Genomic DNA, 25,570 nt, shown 5'->3' with positions numbered 1-25,570 from the left:
CCTTTAACCCCTTGCCACAAAACGCCTGGTTTATACGGCGCTGCGGCACGGGGGGTTATGAAGCTGAGCTCGCATCATACCCGCACGGTCCCGGCTGCTATCAGCAGCCAGGACCCGTGGCTAATGCTGGCCATCGCCGTTCCGGCAGATGTCCGGCATTAACTCTTTAGACGCGGCGATCAAAGTTGATCGCCGTGTCTAAAAGTGAAAGTAAAAGCATCCCGGCAGCTCAGTCGGGCTGATCGGGACATCGCAATAAAATCGCGATGTCTCGATCAGCTGGGACACAGCAGGGGGTGCCTTACCTGCCTCCTGCGTGTCCAAATGGAGATTGATTGCTGCAAGCCTGGCAGGAGACCAAACTCAGGAAGTGCTTCTCTGCACTGAGCTTGATTGTCAGCTGCACTGAGTCTCACTGAAAGCTGCACAGACTGAAACCTGAAGGAGAGCCTCACTGATAGCAACACAGACTAAAACAAGCACAGAGCCTGAGGTCTTCTATTCATTGTTGGTAAAATTATATTTTGATATCCATGTTCTCTGTATGTGTGTGTGTATATATATATATATATATATATATATATATATATATATATATATATATATGTCTAACTTTAGATGGTGTTAGCCGGTTTATCTAGTTTCAATTAACTACTGTCCTAAGTCCTGGCCAGCACCCAGAAGGTGGAAAAACTATCCAAATGACCTTGTTAAATAATGAGGCTTTTGTTGGATAACAAGCTTTTTCTATGAGAGTGTACAGGGACCCTGTGATTGGTAATAAAGTTTAACACTATGAGCCACCAGGGTTTCCTTAGCCAATAAACTTACACTTAGAGTGTTGCCATATAAAAGAGCTGTAATCTATTTTGGGGAATGATTTTCTTCTGCAGAGCTGTTTCTCTGCTTGTAAGAGATCATCCACCTGTATCGATACAAGTGCATTAAATCTGTCTACTAATCAACACGGCTGGAGTAGTCTGATCACAGGGAGAAATAGATCCTAACATTCATCACAGCACTGCAACCATGTGAGGGCGGAAGTGGTCCCCCAGCAGCCTTCTGTGATGTCATGCCTGCTGGGAAACGCCCACTTTCTCCTGCTGGGAGATTGCACTATGTGAGTAAGAATAAAAGGTATCATACACAGCTTTTTGATGCTCTGAATTTTTTTTAAGGGTGGGATGAGTGTTAGGAGTAGTTAGGGGACATAGTCTGAGTTAGTTTAGTATAGTTTATTTGGCGACAGGTACTCTTTAAGGGTACCTGTCTTTTCAAAAAGATTTTAAAAACCTGCATAGTTTTGCTGATTAACCCTTCAGAGTGGTGACAATGTGATTTTAGCGCTCTCCTTGCTGTTATTATGCCTCTAGAGCCCCTCCATGCTGTATTGGATTCTCTCCATTTTCAGGTGGCCAGATAAGATATGAGCTGTTTACCAGCAATACACACACAGTTACCGCCTACCTTAGCTGCCCGTCCAATCACAGTACTGTGTCTACTCCGCTTTGCCATGATATAGAGCTGGTGAAAGTACACTAGACCAAATAGGCTGTCACTGTGCTTGGCTGATGATTTACACAATAAAGTACTATAGATGTCATGGGGGAGAAGGGCTACTGATGCAGTGGCTATGCAAGGTGCTATGTAAGCAGGAAAAAACAGCAGCAGCACAGCAAGGAATGGGTAAAACTAAGCACTGAACTGCTGCTGAAGACTGCAGACTAAAGGGAGGGGAAAACTAGATAGAGGAGGAAGCTATATGTAAATACAGCAGTAGCATGGCAAGGAATAGGTAACACTAAGCACTGAATTTATGCTGGGATGAGAGGGAAGCCTTCATTTACCTTTCAGGGGGCCATAAATATCCTCTGGAGAACAAATACATCTTGCATGTACACAGTCTCTCTCTCTCCCCCCTTCTGAAGTACATAGGAGATGGAGTCCACATTTTTAAAATGCAACAAGTCAGATCGAGGAAAGAGTGAAGGGCTCAGCTGCACACTTCTCCTGGCTCTATCTAATAATAAGTGGTGCCCTCAGCCCACCGACCAAAACTTTTGATGTATCTGTGAGACATTTAAAAAGTTTAAGTACTAGTACTTTTTTACGCAGATGCAAACTTTTTCTGCGTCTATTACCAAGGAACTCATTCCTGCTGCTCAAAAGAATTCCTGTTATATGTATTACTTACAGTTTATCCTCATCCAGGTCATAGTCATATTCTGAAAACATTTCACCTAAAGGGATGGTCGGCCTTCTGTAGAAAGAGAACATATAGTAACTGGGAAGTCATGGGCCCATAATAATTAGTGCGTCATGAACTTATTATATACAACTTTTCCTTTCTGTTTTTTCCTTTATATTGTGCCTTTTAATAGCAATACATACCATATTTTTCGCCGTATAAGACACACTTTTTCTTCCCCAAAACTGGGGGGAAAAAGTCGGTGCGTCTTATACGGCGAATACACCCCTATCGCGGCGGTCCCTGCGGCCATCAACGGCCGGGACCCGCGGCTAATACAGGACATCACCGATCGCGGTGATGCCCTGTATTAACCCTTCAGATGCGGCGATCAAAGCTGACCGCCGCGTCTGAAGGGAAAGTGACACTAACCCGGCTGTTCAGTCGGGCTGTTCGGGACCGCCGCGATTTCACCGCGGCGGTCCCGAACAGCCCGACTGAATAGCCGGGTTAGTGCTTACAGGACACCGAGGGGGACCTTACCTGCCTCCTCGGTGTCTTCTCCGTTCAGGGATCCCCTGTATGGCCGGCGCTCTCCTTCCTCGTCATCACGTCGACGCGTACGTGCGTCGGCGTGCGTAACGACGTGATGACGGCGACGGAGAGCGAGGATACCCGGCCGGCAGCAGAGACGTTCCGGAGCGACGGGGACACGGCGACAGCGATGGAGCGACATCCAGGGCAGCGGTGACGGGTCCGGAGCGGCGGGGACACGTGAGTATTACCTCCTATGCAGTGGTCTTTAATCTGTGGACCTCCAGATGTTGCAAAACTACAACTCCCAGCATGCCCGGACAGCCAACGGCTGTCCGGGCATGCTGGGAGTTGTAGTTTTGCAACATCTGGAGGTCCGCAGGTTGAAGACCACTATTGGGCTAAAAATCTTTAATTTTTAGATTTTGCACCTAAAAATAGAGTGCGTCTTATACGCCGGTGCGTTCTATAGGACGAAAAATACGGTACGTTTAATAGCAATACAGACCCATTTGAGGTCATGTTTTATGCAGGACCAATTATACTTTGTTATCACTTAATTTACTACAAAACCGAAAAATTATGTTTTATTTTACTACTTTAAAAAAATTAAATTTTTAATAAATATTGGCAAAACTGCTCTACTCTGACCACTGTAAGTTCTTTCATATACTGGGCTGCTTGGGAGCAAATTTTTCGTGCCGTGATCTGTAGTTTTTATCAGTACCATTTTTGTTTTGATAGGATTTTTTTATCACTTTTTATTAATTGTTTCTGATGAAGGAACCAAAAATAAGAATTTCTGCCATTTTCTTTTTTTTTTCTTCTTTTTTTTTATATGTTTATGTAATTTACCGTACACGATTATTAACATTATATTTTAATAGTTCATGTACGGTATTTCCACATGTGGGGAAACCAAATATTGGGGGGGGGGGGGGGGAGATAATGGGAAAAGGTGGCTGACTTAGGATTTGATACTTGTGGAGGAGCCTTCTTATATTTACAACAAAAAGTTGTTGTTTTTTTTACACACATAGGGGACTATTAGAAGCAATTGTTCAATTACTTTCACCGGTCAATGCTATGCAATAGTATTACATTGATCAGTGTAATCTGTGATCTGCTTGTACAGGCTGCATTAGCAGAATGAAGATCTGCAGCATGGAGGTAAGCTGAAGCCCTCTGGCCGCCATTTTAACCCATCACCATTAATTGCTGACGTCTGGTGCGCTCAGCTAACGTTCGTTTAGAACATCGGATGCGGCTCCGATATCTCGCGATGTCACAGCCACGCCCCGCTCGTGACGTTACGGCCACGCCCCCTCAATGCAAGTCCATGGACTTGCATTGAGGGGGCATGGCCGTGATGTCACAAGCGGAGCGCGACCGTGACATTACGAGCCTCCGGCCCCCATCACCAGTCATCCGGCACGAAGCGAAGTTCACTCCATGCACCGGATGTCTGGGGTGCTGCAGCCGAGATCAGATATCTTATCCCCTATCCTTTGGATAGGGGATAAGATCTCTAGGAGTGGAGTACCCCTTTAAGGTGTTAAACAGTAGGTAAGCCTTAGGTTATGTTCACACAAGTGTATTTTGCTGCAGATTTTTCTACCCATTGAAGTCAATAGGTAGGATAATCAGCAGCAGAAATCTGCACGTGTGAACGTACACTTCAAAAGGTTTTTCCATGAAGTAAAGTTGCTAAAGTCAGATGTGCACCATATACAGATATATAAAAGGGGGCAGTCATGCTGCTTTTAGGTTAGATGACCTACACCGCTTTACTGTTCTTCTTCCCCATGGATCTGATCACTTCCTGGTTTCCTCTACAAACTGTAACCCTGTTGTTGCCAGGCAACAGAGCACACACTTTCCCACAATCCCCCGTGTTCACATACACAGTAGAGACTAACTGCCATAACTTCCTGGACAATGCAGGAGATTGCAGCTGAACTGAGCATGTGCGAGTCTGTCTTAGTGGACGCCCTGTTCACACCACGTTATTGAAGCTGAATCTCTGCTCGGGGATTTCAGCGAGCGGAGATACAGTCTGGCAGCCGCCGCTGGCAGTAGGATCGCGCGGCCCTGCGCCGTCACCATTGATGGCTATGCAGAGCTCGCTGACTTCCGAGCAAAGAATGAACATTTTCCTTCTGTGCATTGAACAATTGCTCAGTTTGAACGGGTCTCGCAGAAGACCCTTCAGACTGATGTTAAACTTCACCGCGCGTAATTCCGAGGGAATTAGGCAGCGTGAACGTACCCTAACACGTGTGTAACCAAGGACAACAAGGCAAAACAAAGTAAGTGCATGGGGAATTTTGACCTATTTATCTTCACAGAAAAAAAATCTTTAATGCCTTAACTCCTTAAGGACACATGACATACCTGTATGTCATGTGTCCGCTCCCGATAGCTTCATAGCGGGTCGGGCCCGGCCTCTAACAACGGCCGGGACCCGTGGCTAATAGTGCGCGGCACCGCGATCAATGCTGCTATTAACCCTTTAGACGCGTCGTTCAAAGTTGAACGCCGCGTCTAAAGTGAAAGTATGCCAGTTAGCTCAGGGAGCTGTTCGGGATAGCCGCAGCAAAATCGCGGCATCCCGAACAGCTTACAGGACAGCAGGAGGGTCCCTACTTGCCTCCTCGCTGTCCGATCGCCGAATGACTGCTCAGTGCCTGAGATCCAGGCATGAGCAGTCAAGCGGCAGAATCATCGATCACTGGTTTCCTATGAGAAACCAGTGATCAATGTAAAAGATCAGTGTGTGCAGTGTTATAGGTCCCTATGGGAGCTATAAAACTGCAAATAAAAGTGAATAAAAATCATTTAACACCTTCCCTAATAAAAGTTTGAATCACCCCCCTTTTCCAAAAAAAAAAAAAAAGTGTAAATAAAAATAAAAATATATGGTATCGCCACGAGCGGAAATGTCTGAATTATAAAAATATATCGTTAATTAAACCACACGGTCAATGGCGTACGTGCAAAAAAATTCCAAAGTCCAAAATAGTGTATTTTTGGTCACTTTTTATATCATGAAAAAATGAATAAATAAGGACGATCAATAAGTCCTATCAATGCAAAAATTGTACCGTTAAAAACTTCAGATCACGGCGCAAAAAATGAGCCCTCATACCGGCCCATACACGGAAAAATAAAAAAGTTTTAGGGGTCAGAAGATGACAATTTTAAACGTATTAATTTTCAAGCATGCAGTTATGATTTTTTCCAGAAGTGCGACAAAATCAAACCTATATAAGTAGGGGATCATTTTAATCGTATGGACCTACAGAATAATGATAAGGTGTCATTTTTACCGAAAAATGTACTACGTAGAAACGGAAGCCCCCAAAAATTACAAAACAGGGTTTGTTTTTTTTTCAATTTTGTCTCACAATGATTTTTTTTTCCGTTTCGCCGTAGATTTTTGGGCAAAATGACTGACGTCATTACAAAGTAGAATTGGTGGCACAAAAAATAAGCCATCATATGGATTTTTAGGTGCAAAATTGAAAGAGTTATGATTTTTTAAAGGAGGAAAAAACTAAAGTGCAAAAATGGAAAAACCCCGGGTCCTTAAGGGCCACAGCCTATTTTTCTTTAAATGTTTTAGTTTTTTTCCTCCTCACCTTTTAAGAGACATAAAGCTTTTATTTTTATCACTTGCAGACCCATATGAGGGCTGTTTTTTTTGTGTGCGACGAATTGTAGTAATGTCACCTTTAATTTTACCATAAAATGTATAGCAAACAACTATTTGTCGCAGTTTGTTGAAAAAACAAAAATAAAAAAACAGCAATTAGACGACGATTGTTTTTACACAGTACCCTTTAAAATGGTAACATTTCCCTGTTCTGTTTATTCTGTGGGTCAATATGATTATGATACCCAAAATAACATTTTTCTATTGCTGTACTACTTAAAAAAAAAAAAACAGCCTTATTCTGCCCCATATTACCTTTATTTTTTCGGTATACAGGGCTGTATGAGGGCTTATTTTTTATTTGACTTTTTGATCACATTTTTATTTTTTTTTTCTGATATATGATGCGACCAAAAATCAGCAATTCTGCTACATAGAATTTTATTTCTTAAGTTTACGGCAGGGGTCTCAAACTCCCGGTCCGCGGGCCATTTGCAGCCCGCGGAACAAAAGTTTGTGGCCCGCACCAGGTATTTGTAATTTGTATTGCCTGATGCACGGGACATGCAGTTCCGGGCGCCGGGCACGTAACTTCTTCAAGCATTTAGCCCTGCTTCGGGCAAGCAGCGCTAAATGCTGGAAGGCTTCACTTACCCCCGCCCTCCTCCGCGTCTCCGGTTGGCCAGTGTGACCGGCCCGAGTCTGATGAGGGACGTCGCGCATGTGACGGCCCTCCGCAGACCCACACAGGAGTACGTCAGTGACTTCACTCGTCAGGCCGCCGCTGGAGAGGAGAAGCGGCGCGCAGGACAGGTAAGGTTGTCTATGTGTGTGTACATGTGTGGGTGGGTGTGTGTCTCTCTGCGTGTGTGTGTGTGTGTGTGTGTGTGTGTGTGTGCGCGCGCATGTGTGGGTGTCTATGTTGGTACCTAATGTGGGGAACCTGCTGCCTACCTAATGTGGGGAACCTGCTGCCTAACTAATGTGGGGAACCTGCTGCCTACCTAATGTGGGGAACCTTCTGCCTACCTAATGTGGGGAACCTGCTTCTACCTAATGTGGGGAACCTGCTTCTACCTAATGTGGGGAACCTGCTTCTACCTAATGTGGGGAACCTGCTGCTACCTAATGTGGGGAACCTGCTGCTACCTAATGTGGGGAACCTGCTGCTACCTAATGTGGGGAACCTGCTGCTACCTAATGTGGGGAACCTGCTGCTACCTAATGTGGGGAACCTGCTGCTACCTAATGTGGGGAACCTGCTGCCTACCTAATGTGGGGAACCTGCTGCCTACCTAATGTGGGGAACCTGCTGCCTACCTAATGTGGGGAACCTGCTGCCTACCTAATGTGGGGAACCTGCTGCCTACCTAATGTGGGGAACCTGCTGCCTACCTAATGTGGGGAACCTGCTGCCTACCTAATGTGGGGAACCTGCTGCCTACCTAATGTGGGGAACCTGCTGCCTACCTAATGTGGGGAACCTGCTGCCTACCTAATGTGGGGAACCCCCAGAAGTAGCACCCCCATCATCCATCAGCTCATGCTATTACCACATGGGGTAGGGGGAATGGGGGGTTGCTGGTGGATGATGGTGGTGCTACTGCTGGTGCTGGATGAGGGGCATTATATGCAAGGGGCACATGCAGCTGCTACCTCCAGTGGCCCCCAGATAATTTGAGTTTGAGACCCCTGGTTTACAGCGTTCACTGATCATAAACATTATATTTTAATAGTTAAGACAATTCCACATGTGGCAAACTTTTTATATAACTTATTTTACATTGTTTAATTCCTCATAGGGGACTATTATATACTGTACAATTGTATACTATTGCATAGCATTATACATTTTAGCTAATTTAAAAGGGGTACTCCAGTGGAAAACATTTTGTTTTTTTTTAGTAAATCAACTGGTGCAAGAAAGTTAAACAGATTTGTGAATTACTTCTATTAAAAAAATATTTGTCCTTCTAGTACTTCTTAGCAGCTGTATGCTACAGAGGAAATTCTTTTCTTTTTGAATTTCTTTTTTCTCTTGTCCACAGTGCTCTCTGTCGACACCTTTGCCTGTATCAGGAACTGTCCAGAGCAGGAGAAACTCCCCATAGCAAACCTATGCTGCTCTGGACAGTTCCAGACACGGACAGAGGTGTCAGCAGAGAGCACTGTGAAATGAAATGTAAAAAGAAAAGAATTTCCTCTATAGCATACAGCTGCTAATAACTACTAGAAGGATTACGATTTTTAAACAGAAGTAATTTACAAATCTGTTTAACTTTCTGGCACCCATTGATTAAAAAATAAAAAACGCAGCCGTCACTCACATAGACATTAAACACTCCAGGGTTTCTCTCCAAATCTCTGCAAATCCTCTTCCATCACTCCAGAACTTCTTTCTGGTTCCAGTAACGCTTGGTCCCACTCAGCCAATCACTGGCTGCAGCAGTGTCCCACCTCCGTCATTGATTGGCTAGCTGAGTAGGTAGTTATCACAGGGACGACGGGTTACCGGAACCAGGAAGAAGCCGTGGCGACTGGGGATGGGGAGTGTTGGAACAACAGCTGCCAAGGATCCGGGGTAGGCGAGTATCACTTTTTTTTTTATTTTTAAACCATTTCCAATGGGGGGGGGAATAGTGGCAGTGTGGGGAGAGAATGAAGTGACACAGAGGGGGTTATGAAGGGGGGAATGCAGTGAAAGGGGGGATAAAGTGTCTTGTCCACAGTGCTCTCTGCCGACACCTCTGTCTGTATCAGGAACTGTCCAGAGCAGGAGAAACTCCCCATAGCAAACCTATGCTGCTCTTGACAGTTCCAGACAAGGACAGAGGTGGCAGCAGAGAGCACTGTGAAGTGAAATGTAAAAAGAAAAGAAATTTCCTCTATAGCATACAGCTGCTAATAACTACTAGAAGGATTACAATTTTTAAACAGAAGTAATTTACAAATCTGTTTAACTTTCTGGCACCCATTGATTAAAAAATAAGTTTTCCACCGGAGTACCCCCTTTAACCCTCACAAATGCAGCCATCACTCACATAGACATTAAACACTCCAGGGTTTCGGGGGGGGGGGGAGAATGAAGTGACACAGGGGGGGGGAATGCAGTGAAGGGGGGATAAAGTGGCATGGGAGTGATGAAGGAAGGGAATGAAATGGCACAGGGGGTGATAAGCAGGGCTGCCCCTACAATGGGTCCCGATAGGCAGTGTTTCCCAATCCGGGCAAGCTGGGTGTTGTAGATTTGCAACAGCTGGAGGCACATGAATTAGGAAACACTGCCCTAACACTAGGGGTACACAGCGACTTTGGACACAACCACCACAAATAGGTACAACGTAAGATGAATTTTTTTGCATTTGCGGAGTCACGGCCCCATCCCACTCACTGACTATCGGTGTAATGCAGTGCAATCTTTGATACAGCGCTGGTTTTTGGTTGCTTGACCCCTTTTCGCATCCAAAATCAGTATGTGGCCTATGTTCACACAATGCGGAATCAATGCGATGTCTATGCACCAAATAAAATTAAAAAAAATCAGTCATAGGAGCGGAATCGCATCATGTGAACACACCCTAAGGGTACGTTCACACGGGCAGATTTTTTTGCGGGTTTTCCGCTGCGTATTTGAAAGGGGGCGGGCTCCTCTCGGCTGTCCGCAGCAGATTTTCCGCAACAGAGTTTACGCTGTGGAAAACCCACCGCAAGCCTCATTGAAGTCAGTAGGGACTGCGGTGGAATTTACATTGCGGAAAATCTGCCGCAGTCCCTACTGACTTCAATGGGGCTTACGGTGGGTTTTCCACAGCGTAAATTCAGTCGCGGAAAATCTGCTGCGGACAGCCGAGAGGAGCCCGCCCCCTTTCAAATACGCAGCGGAAAACCCGCAAAAAAATCCGCCAATGTGAAAGTACCCTTAGGGATTCTGACTCCCCGCCCCCCCCCCCTATTGAAATTGGGAAAATCTACTGCAGATCCGCATCATGTGAACATACTCTTGACATTTGTTACGATTTCTTGCTCTAAGGCAGTGTTTCCCAACCAGGGCACCTCCAGCTGTTGCAAAACTACAACTCCCAGCATGCCCGGACAGCCTTTGGCTGTCCGGGCATGCTGGGAGTTGTAGTTTTGCAACAGCTGGAGGCACCCTGGCTAAGAAACACTGCTCTAAGGAAAACGCAGCAGAACTCAATACACACAAAGGGTAAAATCCTTATAGGAAAGATACTGCTCTCCCCCGGACATCACAACAATGGGGGCAGTGCTCCGGGACACGGCCACAGCCGGGACTGTAGTGTCACCTGGAGGAGCGGGCAGCCTCCGGTACCGCACATGTTTTTATTTACATATCTATTTTTTATATATATATAATTACTAAAGCCGAGCATCGGCACCTGCCGGGACTCACCTGGGGACCACGCATGCGCTTAGGGATTTGACGTTGCAGCAGCTACTGGTGACGCGTACGTCTGATCATCTGACAGTGTCAGGAAGTGGAGAGGTTATACTGCGCAGGCGCGCTTCTGCTTCAGCCTTCACACTGCGCATGCGTTAGTGTGGACCCTACCATAGCTGCAGGCTGTTGTGTATATATGTCTGTATATTGTGTATTATTTCTAAGTAGCTTCTGCTGATAATTTGTGTTTTATTACACTAACCCCCCCCCCCCTTCATTTACACAGCTGACACAATTTTGGGGCGTGTTTACACATTTATGTGAATTCTGTAACCAAACCAGGTCCCATTGGTCACTGCAGCATAAGATGAGGTGTAAGGCTGGGTTCACATCATGTTTTTGCAATACGGTTCCCGTATCCGGTTTCAGTGAAAAAAAAACGTATGGAACCGTATTGCAAACCGTATGTATAGACATTTCATAGAAAACCGTATGCCAACCGTAGCATCCGGTTGTGTACGTTATGCATCATTTACGGTTTTATTCGTTTTTTTTACCATCTCCAAAACCGTAGTCTACTACGGTTTTATGTCCGGGTGAAAAACCGGATACAACCCGTATACTTTTTTTTTTTTTTTAAATGGTGGCCTATGGGAACCGTACTGAACCGTATGTACGTACTGTTCCATCTGGTTTGCACAATACGGTTTTGCAGTTTGCGCATGCGCAGTGGACGCCGAAAGTTCTTACCAAAAATAGAACAAGAAGAACTTTATTTAACCCCTTAAGGACTCAGCCCATTTTGGCCTTAAGGACTCAGACAATTTAATTTTTACGTTTTCATTTTTTCCTCCTCGCCTTCTAAAAATCATAACTCTTTTATATTTTCATCCACAGACTAGTATGAGGGCTTGTTTTTTGCGCGACCAGTTGTCCTTTGTAATGACATCACTCATTATATCATAAAATGTATGGCGCAACCAAAAGACACAATTTTTGTGGGGAAATTAAAAAGAAAAACGCAATTTTGCTAATTTTGGAAGGTTTTGTTTTCACGCCGTACAATTTCTGGTAAAAATGACGTGTGTTCTTTATTCTGAGGGTCAATACAACTAAAATGATATCCATTATTACATACTTTTATATTATTGTTGCGCTTAAAAAAAATCACAAACTTTTTAACCAAATTAGTACGTTTCTAATCCCTTTATTTTGATGACCTATAACTTTTTTATTTTTCCGTATAAGTGGCGGTATGAGGGCTCATTTTTTGCGCCATGATCTGTACTTTTTTTGATACCACATTTGCATATAAAAAACTTTTAATACATTTTTTATAATTTTTTTTTATTAAAATGTATTAAAAAAGTAGCAATTTTGGAATTTTTTTTTTAAGTTCACGCCATTCCCCGTATGGGATCATTAACATTTTATTTTAATAGTTCGGACATTTACGCACGCGGCGATACCAAATATGTCTATAAAAAAAAATGTTTACGCTTTTTGGCGGTAAAATAGGAAAAAACGGACGTTTTACTTTTTTTATTGGGGGATTTTTCAAATTTTTTTAACTTTTACTTTTACATTTTTTTACATTTTGTTTTACACTTGAATAGTCCCCATAGGGGACTATTCATAGCAATACCATGATTGCTAATACTGATCTGTTCTATGTATAGGACATAGAACAGATCAGTGTTATTGGCGATCTTCTGCTCTGGTCTGCTCGATCACAGACCAGAGCAGAAGAGTACCAGCAGTTAAGTACCACCGCACCAGGACGTATATTTACGTCCTGCGTCCTTAAGGGGTTAAAGGAGTAGTCCAGTGTTTATTTTTATTTACACTGTTTTATTTTTTTTTATGGAAAAAGGTGGGTGATTCAAATTTTTATTAGGGAAGGGGTTAAATGACCTTTATTAACACTTTTTTTAAACTTTTTTTTTTTGCAGTGTTATAGCTCCCATAGGAACCCTCCCTATTAGCCACGGGTCCCGGCCATTGATAGCCGCCGGGACTGACCCGATATGACGCGGGGACACCTCATGACCCCGCGGCATATCGCGGGAGCCGGCGGAGGACGTAAATATACGTCCTTCGTCGTTAAGGGGTTAATTAAGGGCAAACATAAAACCGTATGTTTTTTTTCTCCAAAGAATGTATTAAACCGTATTCAACTGGACATCCGTTTTCAAACTGTATACGGTTTAAAACCATAGAGAGGTCTATACGGTTGTACCCGGTTGTATACGGTTCGGTCCGGTTTTGAGACATACGTTTTTTTACAAAAAACCTGATACAGGAACCGTATTGCAAAGACGAGATGTGCATGCAGCCTAACTTGTAGCTTCTGGGCCCCGATGCAAAATCTGCAACAGGGCCACATATGCCAATAAGAATACCGGTCTCTTATGGGCCAGATATGTTTTGGGGCCCCTTTAGGCACCAGGGCCCCGGTGTGACTGCTACCTCTATAGCTACGCCCCCGGGTGTAAGCCTTTATGGCCTCGCAGGCTCAGAAAGCGGGGATAGACAGTCTCCCACACAAGGGATGCAGACAGATCCCATTGACTTTAGTGGGGACTGTCTGGTGAAAGTTTATTTAGCAGAATCTAAAAGTTTATTTTTTTTGTCTGCTCAGACCCCAAAAAACTGGCTAAAATCAAATGTAGTATCTGTTCTTATCAGTTTTATCGGTGGATCAGGGTCCCTCGATGTATGACTGGTGAGGATGGATGCTGCATGGAGGAGATAGGTGTTTCTGGGCATTCCGGGGCTGGTTTAGACAGAATCAGCTCAACGGCTGCCCTGATGTGACCTGCTTTCTCTGGGTCTCATCTTGAGGATGGGAGGGTCTAGAGCCGAGGTACTTTTGTGCCTCGGGTTGTGGTGACCCCGAGGTGCCGATACCCATTGAGTGGATGGGCTCACTGAATGCAAGTACGGGCACCATGCACTTATTTATTATTTTTGTATGCCACTGTGCCACTTTACATGTTTTGTTGGCACCATATCTCTACACCTTGTGGCACTCACCTCTTGATTCCCAGCCTTCTAGCTTGGATCAGAATTTTTTTTATAGATCCGGATGGATGTCCGGGCAGTAAATCTACACACACTGGGGTTTATTTACTAAGGTCAATCCGATACTTTTCCAGAGTGTTTTAAGACAGAATTCTGTAGCACAATCCGTGCGACACAATTTGCGACAAAAAAAAAAAAACAGGCGCCCAAACCTATATTTTAAATTCCAAACCGAGAAAATGGGCGTGTTTCCGACAAGGTGGGCGTATACCCTACGCTTTCGCAAAAATGTAAGGAATTGCCCGGACGAAGCACTTGAGTGTGCGAAACGGAGCTTGTCGCCTCTGTACCCCCCTGCTCTTCCTTTTTGTATCCCCCCCCCCGTATGTCAATGTGAGTATTATGTTGCTACAATAAAAGCCTGAAAAAAGAACTTACTGGTGAGTGGCCGGCTTTCATTCATCCATCTGTTGAATATTGTGAACTTGCTTAACTTCGTCTTTAGCCAGAGCACCACCTGTATTCTGAAAGCAAGAACCAATCTAAAACCCTAGTCCAGGTACCTCCAGCAGTTGAGAAGTTGCAGTGCCGAACGGACATTTCTTTGTGCTTACTTTTTCCGTTTTTGAACTTTTGTTTTTTCCTCCTTACTTTAAAAAAATCATAACCCTTTAAATTTTGCACCTAAAAATCTATTTGGTGGCTTATGTTTTGCACCACCAATTCTACTTTATAATGACATCAGTCATTTTACCCAAAAATCTACGGCGAAACCAAAAAAAAATCATTGCGCAACAAAATTCATGAAAAAACATCATTTTGTAAGTTTGGGGGCTTCTGTTTCTATGCAGTACATTTTTTGGTAAAAATGACACCTTATCATTATTCTCTAGGTCCATACGATTAAAATGATCCCCTACTTATATAGGTTTGATTTCGTCGTACTTCTGGAAAAAATCATAACTACATGCAGGAAAATTTATACGTTTAAAATTGTCATCTTCTCACCCCTATAACTTTTTTATTTTTATGTGTACGGGGCACTATGAGGGCTAATTTTTTGCGCCAGGATCTGAAGTTTTTAGCGGTACCATTTTTGTATTGATCGGACTTTTTGATCGCTTTTTATTCATTTTTTCATGATCTAAAAAGTGACCAAAAATACACTATTTTGGACTTTGGATTTTTTTTCCGCATACGCCATTGATTGTGCAGTTTAATTAACAATATATTTTTATAGTTCGGACATTTATGCACGCAGCGATACCAATTATGTTTATTTTTATTATGGTTACATATTTTTTATATGGAATTTGGGAAAAGGGGGTGATTTTAACTTGTAATAAGGAAGGGGTTGTGTGTGTTTTTAAACTTATTTTTTTTTCTTTTTTTTTCACTTTTAGTCCCCTTAGGAGACTTTTAGAAGGAATCATTAGATTCCTCATACAGATCAATGTGGTTTCATACAACCACATTGATCTGTGTGCTCTGCGCTCGATTGATAAAGGCACGTCATACAACGGTTGCCGTCTCAGGACGAGCCGGCTGGTCCTTCGTCGGCAATCGGTTAATGTGTATTTCAAGTGCGAATTGCGTGATGCATATGTTTTCATTAACATAATACACATAATGAAGACACATGTAAACATTGATTTCAGGTTACTTTAAAGGGGTACTCCGCTGCTCAGCGTTTGGAACAAACTGTTCCGAACGCTGGAGACGGTACCGGGAGCTTGTGACTTCATAGCCCGCCTTCTTATGACGTCACGCCCCGCTCCCTCAATGCAAGTCTATGAGACTTGCATTGAGGGGGTGGGGCATGACGTCATGAGCTCCTGGCGCCGGCTCCAGCGTTCAGAACAGTTTGTTCCAAACGCTGAGCAGCGGAGTACCCCTTTAATTCCAAATTAATTTAGAATTATCCACCTATTTTTAGCAACATAGGTGAGACACACACATAAAATAATTATTAACTTTAATTATACTTTCAACACACTAATGCTTGGAGCCATCCGCGGACAGCTCTTACTTTTACTGTCTAAACAATTCGTCTGTTATCATGCTACGGACTGCTTGACCCACATTATCCACAACCTAAGAGTTGTCTTCCTCTGCAGTAACTTCTTCACGTAGATCATCAGCAACCTCGCCTTCAAGATGGTGATTGACTGCAATATTATGCAGGATACCACAGGCAATTATTATTTCACAAACCACCTTGGGCTTATAAAAAAGTGCCCATAGCAACCAATGTGATTGCTTCTTTCATTTTTCTGAGGACTTTTCAAAACTAAAATAATCAATCTGATTGGTTGCTATGGGCAACTCAGCAACTTTTACTCTGCATAGGTTTGGAAAAATCTCCTCCATATTGATTAAAAGTTGCATATTTGTCCATAAGAAAAAAAAATACGCTTTTTAAATTTTTTATAAAAGTACAGAGAAAATGTATAAAAAAAAGGATAGTTGCTATGGGCACCTCAGCAACTTTTCATCTGTACAGATAAGGGGAGATTTCTCAAAACCTGAACACAGAAAAAGTTAAGGAGTTGTCCATAGCAACCAATCAGATTGTTTAATTTTGCAAAGGCCTTTTAAAAAATGTAATAAGGGATCAGATTGGTTGCTATGGGAAACTCACAAACTTTTACTCTGGCCAAGTTTAGAGAAATCTAATAAAAAATAATTAAAAAAAAATATGTCCGCCCCCTCCCATAGACTTGCAATGAGGGGACAGGGCGTGGCGTCACACGGGGGGCTGAGTCATGACATCACAGACTTCCCTTCCTGTGGTCGCGACCCAGACCCTCCAGCGCTTCCGGACAAGAAACAGGTGGGTGCCGCATGCTATATTGCGGGGGTTCCCAGTGGCAGGACCCCCGCGTTCAGACATCTTATCCCCTATCCTTTGGATAGGGGATAAGATGTCTAGGGGTGGAGTACCCCTTTAAGGACTACTGGCAAGTTGATTCAACAGCATATTGAAACTATACAGTTGCAGTTGCCTAACAAAAATTACTTTTCGACAAAAAAACAAACAGGAGAGGGACAAACATATAAGATAAATAACGGAAACAACACCATTTCACCTTGCCACATGTAAAGAATACTAACCATAGTAGAATTTTAAGATACAAAACGTCACTAATAACATCAAAATTGACATTAAAAACAACATCAAACTAACCTGTTCCACTATGATCTGCTTCTCAAGGGGGGTGAATCTTTTTTTACGGCACATGTCCTCAGTACCAGGAACATCTTCATCACAACAAAAAGGATCGGTAGCAGGATCATCCTCCTGGGCAAAGGGTTGAGATGGATGGGGTTCATTGTGGTCGGTTACCAGAGACACAGTCCTGCTTGGGGAAGGCAAAGTGATTTCAGACTGGTCTTGGCTGGTGTGATCTTCTTGGGGAAAATGTTCTTGCAGGAAAGTTTGAAAAGCTCGAAAAATATCTTCTTTGCACTTGTCAATATTGCACATTCCCCTAGTTTGACTCATGGCTGAAGGTAAGGCTGTGTGTCTGGTGTGGCGGGTGTCCGACGGAATAGTCAGCAATTTATTATGACGTGTTTTCTCGCGTGGTTTCTGATTTGGGCACAATGCGCCCAAAATAAAGCTGTGCGACTAAAAAAGCTGACACGTGCGTCAAAAATGATAAATAACAAGGAAATAAAGGTCTTTTACACGGAAAAAAAAAAACAATACAGTACTCCAATCTTAGTAAATAAACCCCATTCACTTATTTCTTTATTTTTGTTCAGTGTCACTTTATGCGTGTTGTGTGACCACAGGATTTGTTAGGATGCGGTAGCCCTTCTGGGAATCCCTCCTGGTGGTCTAGGGGAGGTCTGTGTGGCCATTAGGTTCCGCACCTCCCTGCAAAAACCCTGGGTACACCTGCTTGGGCAGGGTACCGACCGTTGACGGCTCTGCAGGCAGATACCTTGGCTAATGCCTAGGGGGATGCTGGGGGCATTTGTGGTTCCTTAGTAGCTTCAGCAAAAAGGGACATTGAACCTGGAACCTCGCAGGTGCCTTTTGGTCAGGAGGCGAAGGGTAAGGTTTGTTGGGGGGCCTTTCTCCTGTTGGTGAAGGGCTTGCGATAGACCGCATCCTTTGTGCATGTTTGAGAAACCTCGGATCACATATTAGTATAACATTCGAGAGGCCTTTTTCAGATGTCACAAACCACATTGCACTGTAAAACATATGCTCTATTTTTGTTTCTTTAAAAAAAAAACAAAGATTAAAAAATTTAATAAAAGTAATATATAAATATATGTACAACCATATAGTCTGTGTTACTGCATAAACCCAACAATTCATGAAGAATCCTATCCACACTGTGAGGGCCTATGATTAGTTTATTGATACTATCTGTAGGTGAAATTCTTCTTATAATGGAAAGTGGACATCAAGTTGCTTCTCTCCTGGTCCCAAATCAGCAGTCTATAAGGTATGTAATAAGTCCATAAAAAATAAGAAATTATTGCAAAAAATATTCAGGGGGCCATTATTGCAGAAGTATAGCCTCCTCCAGAGTCTGATTCCTAAAATAAAAATCAAGAAGGAAATTACAATGACTTCAAAATAAAGGTATAAAAAAATAAATTAGTAAAGGTGTCAAGATCATAGGGGGGTCCTTGCATCAATAACAATTCAAATAAAAGCATTTGATGGATAATCCAAGCTAACATTTACCTGTCATAAAAAAATGTACCTGTCACAGAGACATGTCAAAAGTTTTGATCTGTTGAGGTCCCAGTGCTGAGACCCCCACTGATCAGAAGAATGAGCAGGAAAATGTGTACGGTTAAATGACAGGTACACTTTATGACCCCTTAGGGCCAGAATCAGTAATATATTCATTCAGAAACAATGAATGGAGTGCATGCTGACCCATTGCTCCATTAAAGGGGTTCTCCGCTGCCCTGCCTTCTGGAGCTCCGAAAGTCTATGGGAAGGGGGCGTGACAGCGGTCGCGCCCCCTTCCCATAGACTTTCGTTGAGGGGGCGGGCGTGATGTCACATGGGGGCTGCCTCGAACACGGAAGCCCGCACACTGCGAGCGGAGCTCCGGAAGGCAGGGCAGCGGAGAACCCCTTTAAGTGCCCCTGCGATCAGACACTGCAGTATAATATATGTGAACATAAATCTGCCCCAGTGTCTATAAAACCTGGCAAGTTGGTACTTATATATTACAAACATTTTTTTTTATATTTTGTTACCTCAAGCTTCAGTTCTAAAAGCACTTGGTCAAAACTTCCTGTCAAGTTTCTTCTGAAATCTTTTAATTTCTGCTGTAAAATGGACATTTAAAAGACTTATTTGTGTCAATACTTTAACCCCTTAAGGACCCAGCCAATTTTCAGTCTAAGACCCGGCCATTTTTAGCATTAATAATTCATGACATATTCTACTTTATATTAGTGGTAAAATTTTGTCGATACTTGCATCATTTCTTGGTGAAAAATTCCAAAATTTTATGAAACAATTGAAAATTATGCCTTTTTTTTTTTTTTTTTACTTTGAAGCTCTCTGCTTATAAGGAAAATGAATATTCCAAATAAATTATACATTGATTCACATATACAATATGTCTACTTTATGTTTGCATCATAAAGTTGACATGTTTTTACTTTTGGAAGACATCAGAGGGCTTCAAAGTTCAGCAGCAATTTTCCAATTTTTCACAAAATTTTCTAAATCGAAATTTTTCAGGGACCAGTTCAGTTTTGAAGTGGATTTGAAGGGCCTTCTTATTAGAAATACCCCATAAATGACCCCGTTATAAAAACTGCACCACTCAAAGTATTCAAAATGACATTCAAAAGGTTTGTTAACCCTTTAGGTGTTTCACAGGAATAGCAGCAAATTGAAGGAGAAAATTCAAAATCTTCATTTTTTACACTGGCATGTTCTTGTAGACCCAGTTTTTGAATTTTTACAAGGGGTAAAAGGGGAGAAATCTTCCTAAAATATAACCTAATTTCTCTCGAGTAAGGAAATACCTCATATGTGTATGTCAAGTGTTAGGCGGGTGCACTAGAGGGCTCAGAAGGGAAGGAGCGACAATGGGATTTTGGAGAGTGGGTTTTTCTGAAATGGTTTTTGGGGGGCATGTCACATTTAAGAAGCCCCTATGGTGCCGGAACAGCAAAAAAAAAAAAAACACATGGCATACCATTTTGGAAACTAGACCCCTCAAGGAACGTAACAAGGGGTACAGTGAGCCTTAACACCCCACAGGTGTTTGACGACTTTTCATTAAAGTTGGATGTGTAAATTATAATTTTTTTCACTAAACTGAGTATGGTAATACCCCATGTGTGGACGTCAAGAGCTCTGCTGGAGCACTACAATGCTCAGAATAGAAGGAGTCACATTTGGCTTTTGGAAAGCAAATTTTGCTGAAATGGTTTTTGCGGGGCATGTCGCATTTAGGAAGCCCCTATGGTGCCAGAACAGCAAAAAAAAAAAAAAAAAACACATGGCATACATTTTTGGAAACTATACCCCTCAAGGAACGTAACAAGGGGTACAGTGAGCCTTAATACCTCACAGGTGTTTGACGACTTTTTGTTAAATTTGGATGTGTAAATGAAAAAAAACGTTTTTTCACAAAAATGCAGTTTTTCCCCCAAAGTTTACATTTTTACAAGGGGTAATAGGAGAAAATGACCCCCAAAATTTGTAACCCCAGTTCTTCTGAGTATGGAAATACCCCATATGTGGATGTAAAGTGCTCTGTGGGCGAACTACAATGCTCAGAAGAGAAGTGCCATTGAACTTTTGGAGAGAGTATTCTATTGGAATAGAAGTTGGGGCCATGTGCGTTTACAAAGCCCCCGGGGTGCCAGAACAATGGACCCCCCACATGTGATCCCATTTTGGAAACTACACCCCTCACAGAATTTAATAAGGGGTGCAGTGAGCATTTATACCGCACTGGCGTTTGACAGGTCTTTGTAACAGTGGGCTGTGCAAATGAAAAATAAAATTTTTCATTTTCATGGACCACTGTTCCAAAAATCTGTCAGACACCTTTGGGGTGTAAAGGCTCACTGTACACCTTATTAAATTCTGTGAGGGGAACTGTTCGGGCACTATGGGGGCTTTGTAAACACACATGGCCTTCAATTTCAGACACATTCTCTCTCCAAAATCCCAATGGCGCTCCATCTCTTCTGAGCATTGTAGTTTGCCCACAGAGCACTTTACATCCACATATGGGGTATGTTCTTACTCAGAAGAAATGAGTTTACACATTTTGGGGGGCTTATTTCCTATTCTCCCCTGTGAAAATGAAAAATTTAGGGTAACACCAGCATTTTTGTGAAATTTTTTTTTTTTTCATTTTCACATCCAACTTTAACTAAAATTCGTCAAACACCTGGGGGGTGTTAAGGCTCACTTTACCCCTTGTTACATTCCGTGAGGGGTGTAGTTTCCAAAATGGGGTCACATATGGGTATTTATTGTTTTGCGTTTATGTCAGAACCGCTGAAAAATCAGCCCCCCCTGTGCAAATCACCAATTTAGGCCTCAAATGTACATAGTGGGCTCTCACTCCTGAGCCGTGTTGTGCGCCCGCAGAGCACTTTACACCCACATATGGGGGTATTTCCGTACTCAGGAGAAATTGCGTTAGAAATTTTGGGGGTCTTTTTTTCCTTTTACCCCTTGTGAAAATTAACCCCTTAAGGACCAAGGACGTACCGGTACGTCCTTGGTCCTGCTCTTCTGATATAACGCGGGGTTACACAGTAACCCCGCGTCATATCATGGCGGGCCCGGCGTCATAGTGAAGCCGGGACCCGCCTCTAATAGCGCGCAGCGCCGATCGCGGCGCCACGCGCTATTAACCCTTTAGCCGTGCGCTCAAAGCTGAGCCGCGCGGCTAAAAGTGAAAGTGAAAGTTCCCGGCTAGCTCAGTCGGGCTGTTCGGGATAGCCGTGGCTAATCTGGGACCTATAACACTGCAAAAAAAAAGTGAAAAAAAAAAGTGAATAAAGATCATTTAACTCCTCCCCTATTAAAAGTTTGAATCACCTCCCTTTTCCAATAAAAAAAAAAACACAGTGTAAATAAAAATAAAAATAAACATATGTGGTATCACCGCATGCGGAAATGTCCGAATTATAAAAATATATCATTAATTAAACCGCTCGGTCAATGGCGTGCGCGCAAAAAAATTCCAAAGTCCAAAATAGTGCATTTTTGGTCACTTTTTATATCATTTAAAAATGAATAAAAAGTGATCAATAAGTCCTATCAATGCAAAAATGGTACCGTTAAAAACTTCAGATCACGGCGCAAAAAATGAGCCCTCATACCGCCCCATACACGGAAAAATAAAAAAGTTATAGGGGTCAGAAGATGACAATTTTAAACGTATTAATTTTCCTGCATGTAGTTATGATTTTTTCCAGAAGTCCGACAAAATCAAACCTATATAAGTAGGGTATCATTTTAATCGTATGGACCTACAGAATACATATCAGGTGTCATTTTTACCGAAAAATGTACTACGTAGAAACGGAAGCCCCCAAAAGTTACAAAACAGCGTTTTTTTTTCAATTTTGTCGCACAATGATTTTTTTTCCCGCTTCACCATAGATTTTTGGGCAAAATGACTGACGTCATTACAAAGTAGAATTGGTGGCGCAAAAAATAAGCCGTCATATGGATTTTTAGGTGTAAATTTGAAAGAGTTATGATTTTTTAAAGGCAAGGAGCAAAAAACGAAAATGCAAAAACGGAAAAACCTCCGGTCCTTAAGGGGTTAAAAGTACGGGGCAACACCAGCATGTTAGTGTAAAAAATTCAATTTTTTACACTAACATGCTGGTGTAGACCCCAACTTTACCTTTTCATAAGGGGTAAAAGGAGAAAAAGACCCCCAAAATTTGTAACGCAATTTCTCCTGAGTACGGAAATAACCCATATGTGCCCCATAACTATTTCCTTGAAATACAACAGGGCTCCAATGCGAGAGAGCACCATGTGCATTTGAGGCCTATTTTGGGGATTTGCATCCGCCACCAAAATACCCAAGGCAGTGTTTCCCAAACAGGGCATCTCCAGCTGTTGCAAAACTCCCAGCATGCCTTGACAGTCAGTGGCTTTCCGGTAATACTGGGAGTTGTTGTTTTTCAACAGCTAGAGGCACTATTTTGGAAACAGTGCCGTATGGTATTTTGGTGGCGGAAGACTTTTTAATTTTTTTTATTGGGGGTGGGGGGGGTGGGGGGGGATGATGACGACTGTGTAGGGGTATATGTAGTGTTTTACTTTAGGGTACATTCACACAGGCTGGTTTACAGTGAGTTTCTCGCTGGGAGTTTGAGCTGCGGCAGAAAATTTGCTGCATCTCAAACTTGCAGCAGAAAACTCACTGTAAACCCGCCCGTGTTAATGTACCCTGTACAAACCTCCGGCTCTTGCAAAACTACAACTCCCAGCACGCACTAACAGACCATACATGCTGGGAGTTGTAGTTATGCAACAGCTGGAGGCACATTGGTTGCGCAACACTGAGAGTTTGTTACTTAACTCCGTGTTTTGCAACTAGTGTGCCTCCAGCTGTTGCAAAACTAGAACTCCCAGCATGTACAGTCTCTCAGTGCATGCTGGGAGTTGTATTTTTGACACAGCTGGAGACACACTGGTTGCGAAACACTGAGTTAGGACACAAACTCTGTTTCACAACCAATGTGTCTCCAGCTGTTGCAAAACTGCAACACTCAGCATGCATTGAAAGTCGAAGGGCATGCTGAGAGTTGTAGTTTTGCAACAGTTGGAGGCACACTGCTACAACTCCTAGCATGGTGCAGTCTGTGCATGTTGGGAGTTGTGGTTATGCAACAGCTGGATGCACACTTTTTCATAGGAAAAATGTGCCTCCACCTGTTGCATAACTACAACCCCCAGACTACCAAAGGGCATGCTGGGAGTGGAAGTTGGAACTCTAACTGTTGCAAAACTACAACTCCCAGCATGCCCTTTGGCTGTGCATGCTGAGAGTTGTTGCTAAGCATCAGCAGGAGGTGAATAGGCCTCACCTCCTGCTGTATCCTGCCGCCTGCACCACCGGGACTATCGCTGCTGCTGCCACCGCTCCTGCCACCGGGACCGCCGCTGCCGCTCTTGAGGGGACCCGGAACAGGGATAGGTAGGAGACCCCCGCCGGCGCCGGTCTCCGCCCAGCAGGACCGTGATTGCTCGTGCCACTTCACTCCTGCTGGGTAAGGGTGAATGGGGCTGTCTCAGACCGCCCCATTCACCCTTTTTTTCCGGGTCACCAGAGACCCGACTGACCCAGAATCGCAGCAAATCGCCAATCTGAATTGGCTGGCGATTTGCGGCGATCACCGACATGTGGGGGGGGGGGGGTCTAAGGACCCCCCTGGGCATATGCACGGGATTCCTGCTGATAGATATCAGCAGTCATCCCGGTTTGGTCCCCTCCCGGCACATGGCGGGGACCGGAATTCCCACGGGCGTACAGGTACGCCCTGGATCCTTAACTACCGGGAAGCCAGGGCGTACCCATACGCCCTGGGTACTTAAGGGGTTAAGATATATAAATATATAGGGTATATATTTTTTTTTTTTTTCATGCGCCATTTTTCACAATGTTTGAAAGTTAGATTGCTTTATATCACAGGTACATGTTTTTTGTACATGTTCTTTTAGATGTTCACAACATATAAAGGTTTTCCAGTCAAAGGGTACGTTCACACGAGAGGATTTACAGCATATTTTACGCTGCGGATCCGCTGGTGAAGGCCCGCTCTATGCTGTCTTTACATGCGCCTGCTCGTAGCAGCAATACACCGCTACGAGCAGACACACTGCGATGTGCGAGTCGCAGTATACTCGCACATCGCGGCCACTCTCCCTGCTCTGAGCTATGCAGTGAGCTCCCGTGATGTGCGAGTATACTGCGACTTGCACATCGCAGTGTGTCTGCTCGTAGCGGCGTATTGCCGCTACAAGCAGGCACATGTAAAGACAGCATAGAGCGGGCCTTCACCAGCGGATCCGCAGCGTAAAATACGCTGTAAATCCGCTCGTGTGAGCGTACCCTTAGACTTGTGACACATGCTAACAGTAAAAAAAAATCACCTGCAGACTTTGTAGTTTTCCCTCTATGAGCCTCTTCTCACTTTCCGCTTTTGCTTCTAACTCTATCTAGAAGTAAATAATTAATTATAGGTTAGGTAAAATGACATTAAAGGAGTTATCCAGAAATAGAAAAACACAGCAACTTTCTTTCAAAAACAGCTTCACGTCTGACCCCAGGTTGGGTGTGGTTTTACAACTTGGCTCCATTCACCTCAATCAATCATTTAACCTCTTAAGGACCAAGGACGTACCGGTACGTCCTGAGTCTGCTCCCGTTCTATAACGTGGGGCCACGGCATAGGTCGGGCCCGGCACCTAGCAATGGCCAGGACCCGTGGCTAATAGCGCACGGCACTGATCGCGTTGCTGCGCACTATTAACCCTTTAGATGCGGCATTCAAAGTTGATCGCCACATCTAAAATGAAACTAAACTACCCCCGGCTAGCTCAGCAGGCTATTCGGGATCGCCGCGGTGAAATCGTGGCATCCCGAACAGCTGTAGGACAGCAGGAGGGTCCCTTACCTTGCCTCCTGTTGTCCGATCGCCGAATGACCGAGGTCCAGGTCCGAGGTCAATGAGAAACCATTGATCAATGTAAAATATCAGTGTGTTCAGTGTTATAGTCCCCTAT

General features: G+C 43.5%; 2 protein-coding genes across 11 annotated transcripts in view; both read right to left on the bottom strand.

Moving 5' to 3' along the window:
* PICK1 (protein interacting with PRKCA 1) overlaps window positions 1-10,874 on the bottom strand; it is a 42,050-nt gene extending 31,176 nt beyond the window's left edge. Inside the window, exons 1-2 of one of the 2 annotated variants that reach the window (XM_056523765.1) lie at window positions 10,789-10,874; window positions 2,195-2,260 (exon numbers count right to left, since the gene is read on the bottom strand). In XM_056523765.1, coding sequence (XP_056379740.1) covers window positions 2,195-2,235 — 41 coding nt within the window. In that variant the 5' untranslated portion in view covers window positions 2,236-2,260; window positions 10,789-10,874. Of the gene's footprint in view, window positions 1-2,194; window positions 2,261-4,503; window positions 4,596-10,788 lie in introns of those variants that run through there. The other variant, XM_056523763.1, reaches the window with a different exon arrangement.
* Window positions 10,875-17,498: 6,624 nt separating this feature from the next.
* The window catches only part of LOC130275594 (uncharacterized), a 46,488-nt gene continuing 38,416 nt past the window's right edge, over window positions 17,499-25,570 (bottom strand). For 2 of the 9 annotated variants that reach the window (XM_056523757.1, XM_056523756.1), the window contains exons 7-9: window positions 24,938-25,003; window positions 19,036-19,107; window positions 17,960-18,357 (exon numbers count right to left, since the gene is read on the bottom strand). In XM_056523757.1, coding sequence (XP_056379732.1) covers window positions 18,310-18,357; window positions 19,036-19,107; window positions 24,938-25,003 — 186 coding nt within the window. In that variant the 3' untranslated portion in view covers window positions 17,960-18,309. Of the gene's footprint in view, window positions 18,358-19,035; window positions 19,108-24,937; window positions 25,004-25,570 lie in introns of all 9 variants that reach the window. The other 7 variants (XM_056523761.1, XM_056523760.1, XM_056523754.1 and 4 more) reach the window with 7 other exon arrangements.

The sequence above is a fragment of the Hyla sarda genome, chromosome 6, assembly GCF_029499605.1.
Source record: "Hyla sarda isolate aHylSar1 chromosome 6, aHylSar1.hap1, whole genome shotgun sequence".
Classification (NCBI taxonomy): domain Eukaryota; kingdom Metazoa; phylum Chordata; class Amphibia; order Anura; family Hylidae; genus Hyla; species Hyla sarda.
This window is presented reverse-complemented; position numbering and strand designations above follow the sequence as displayed.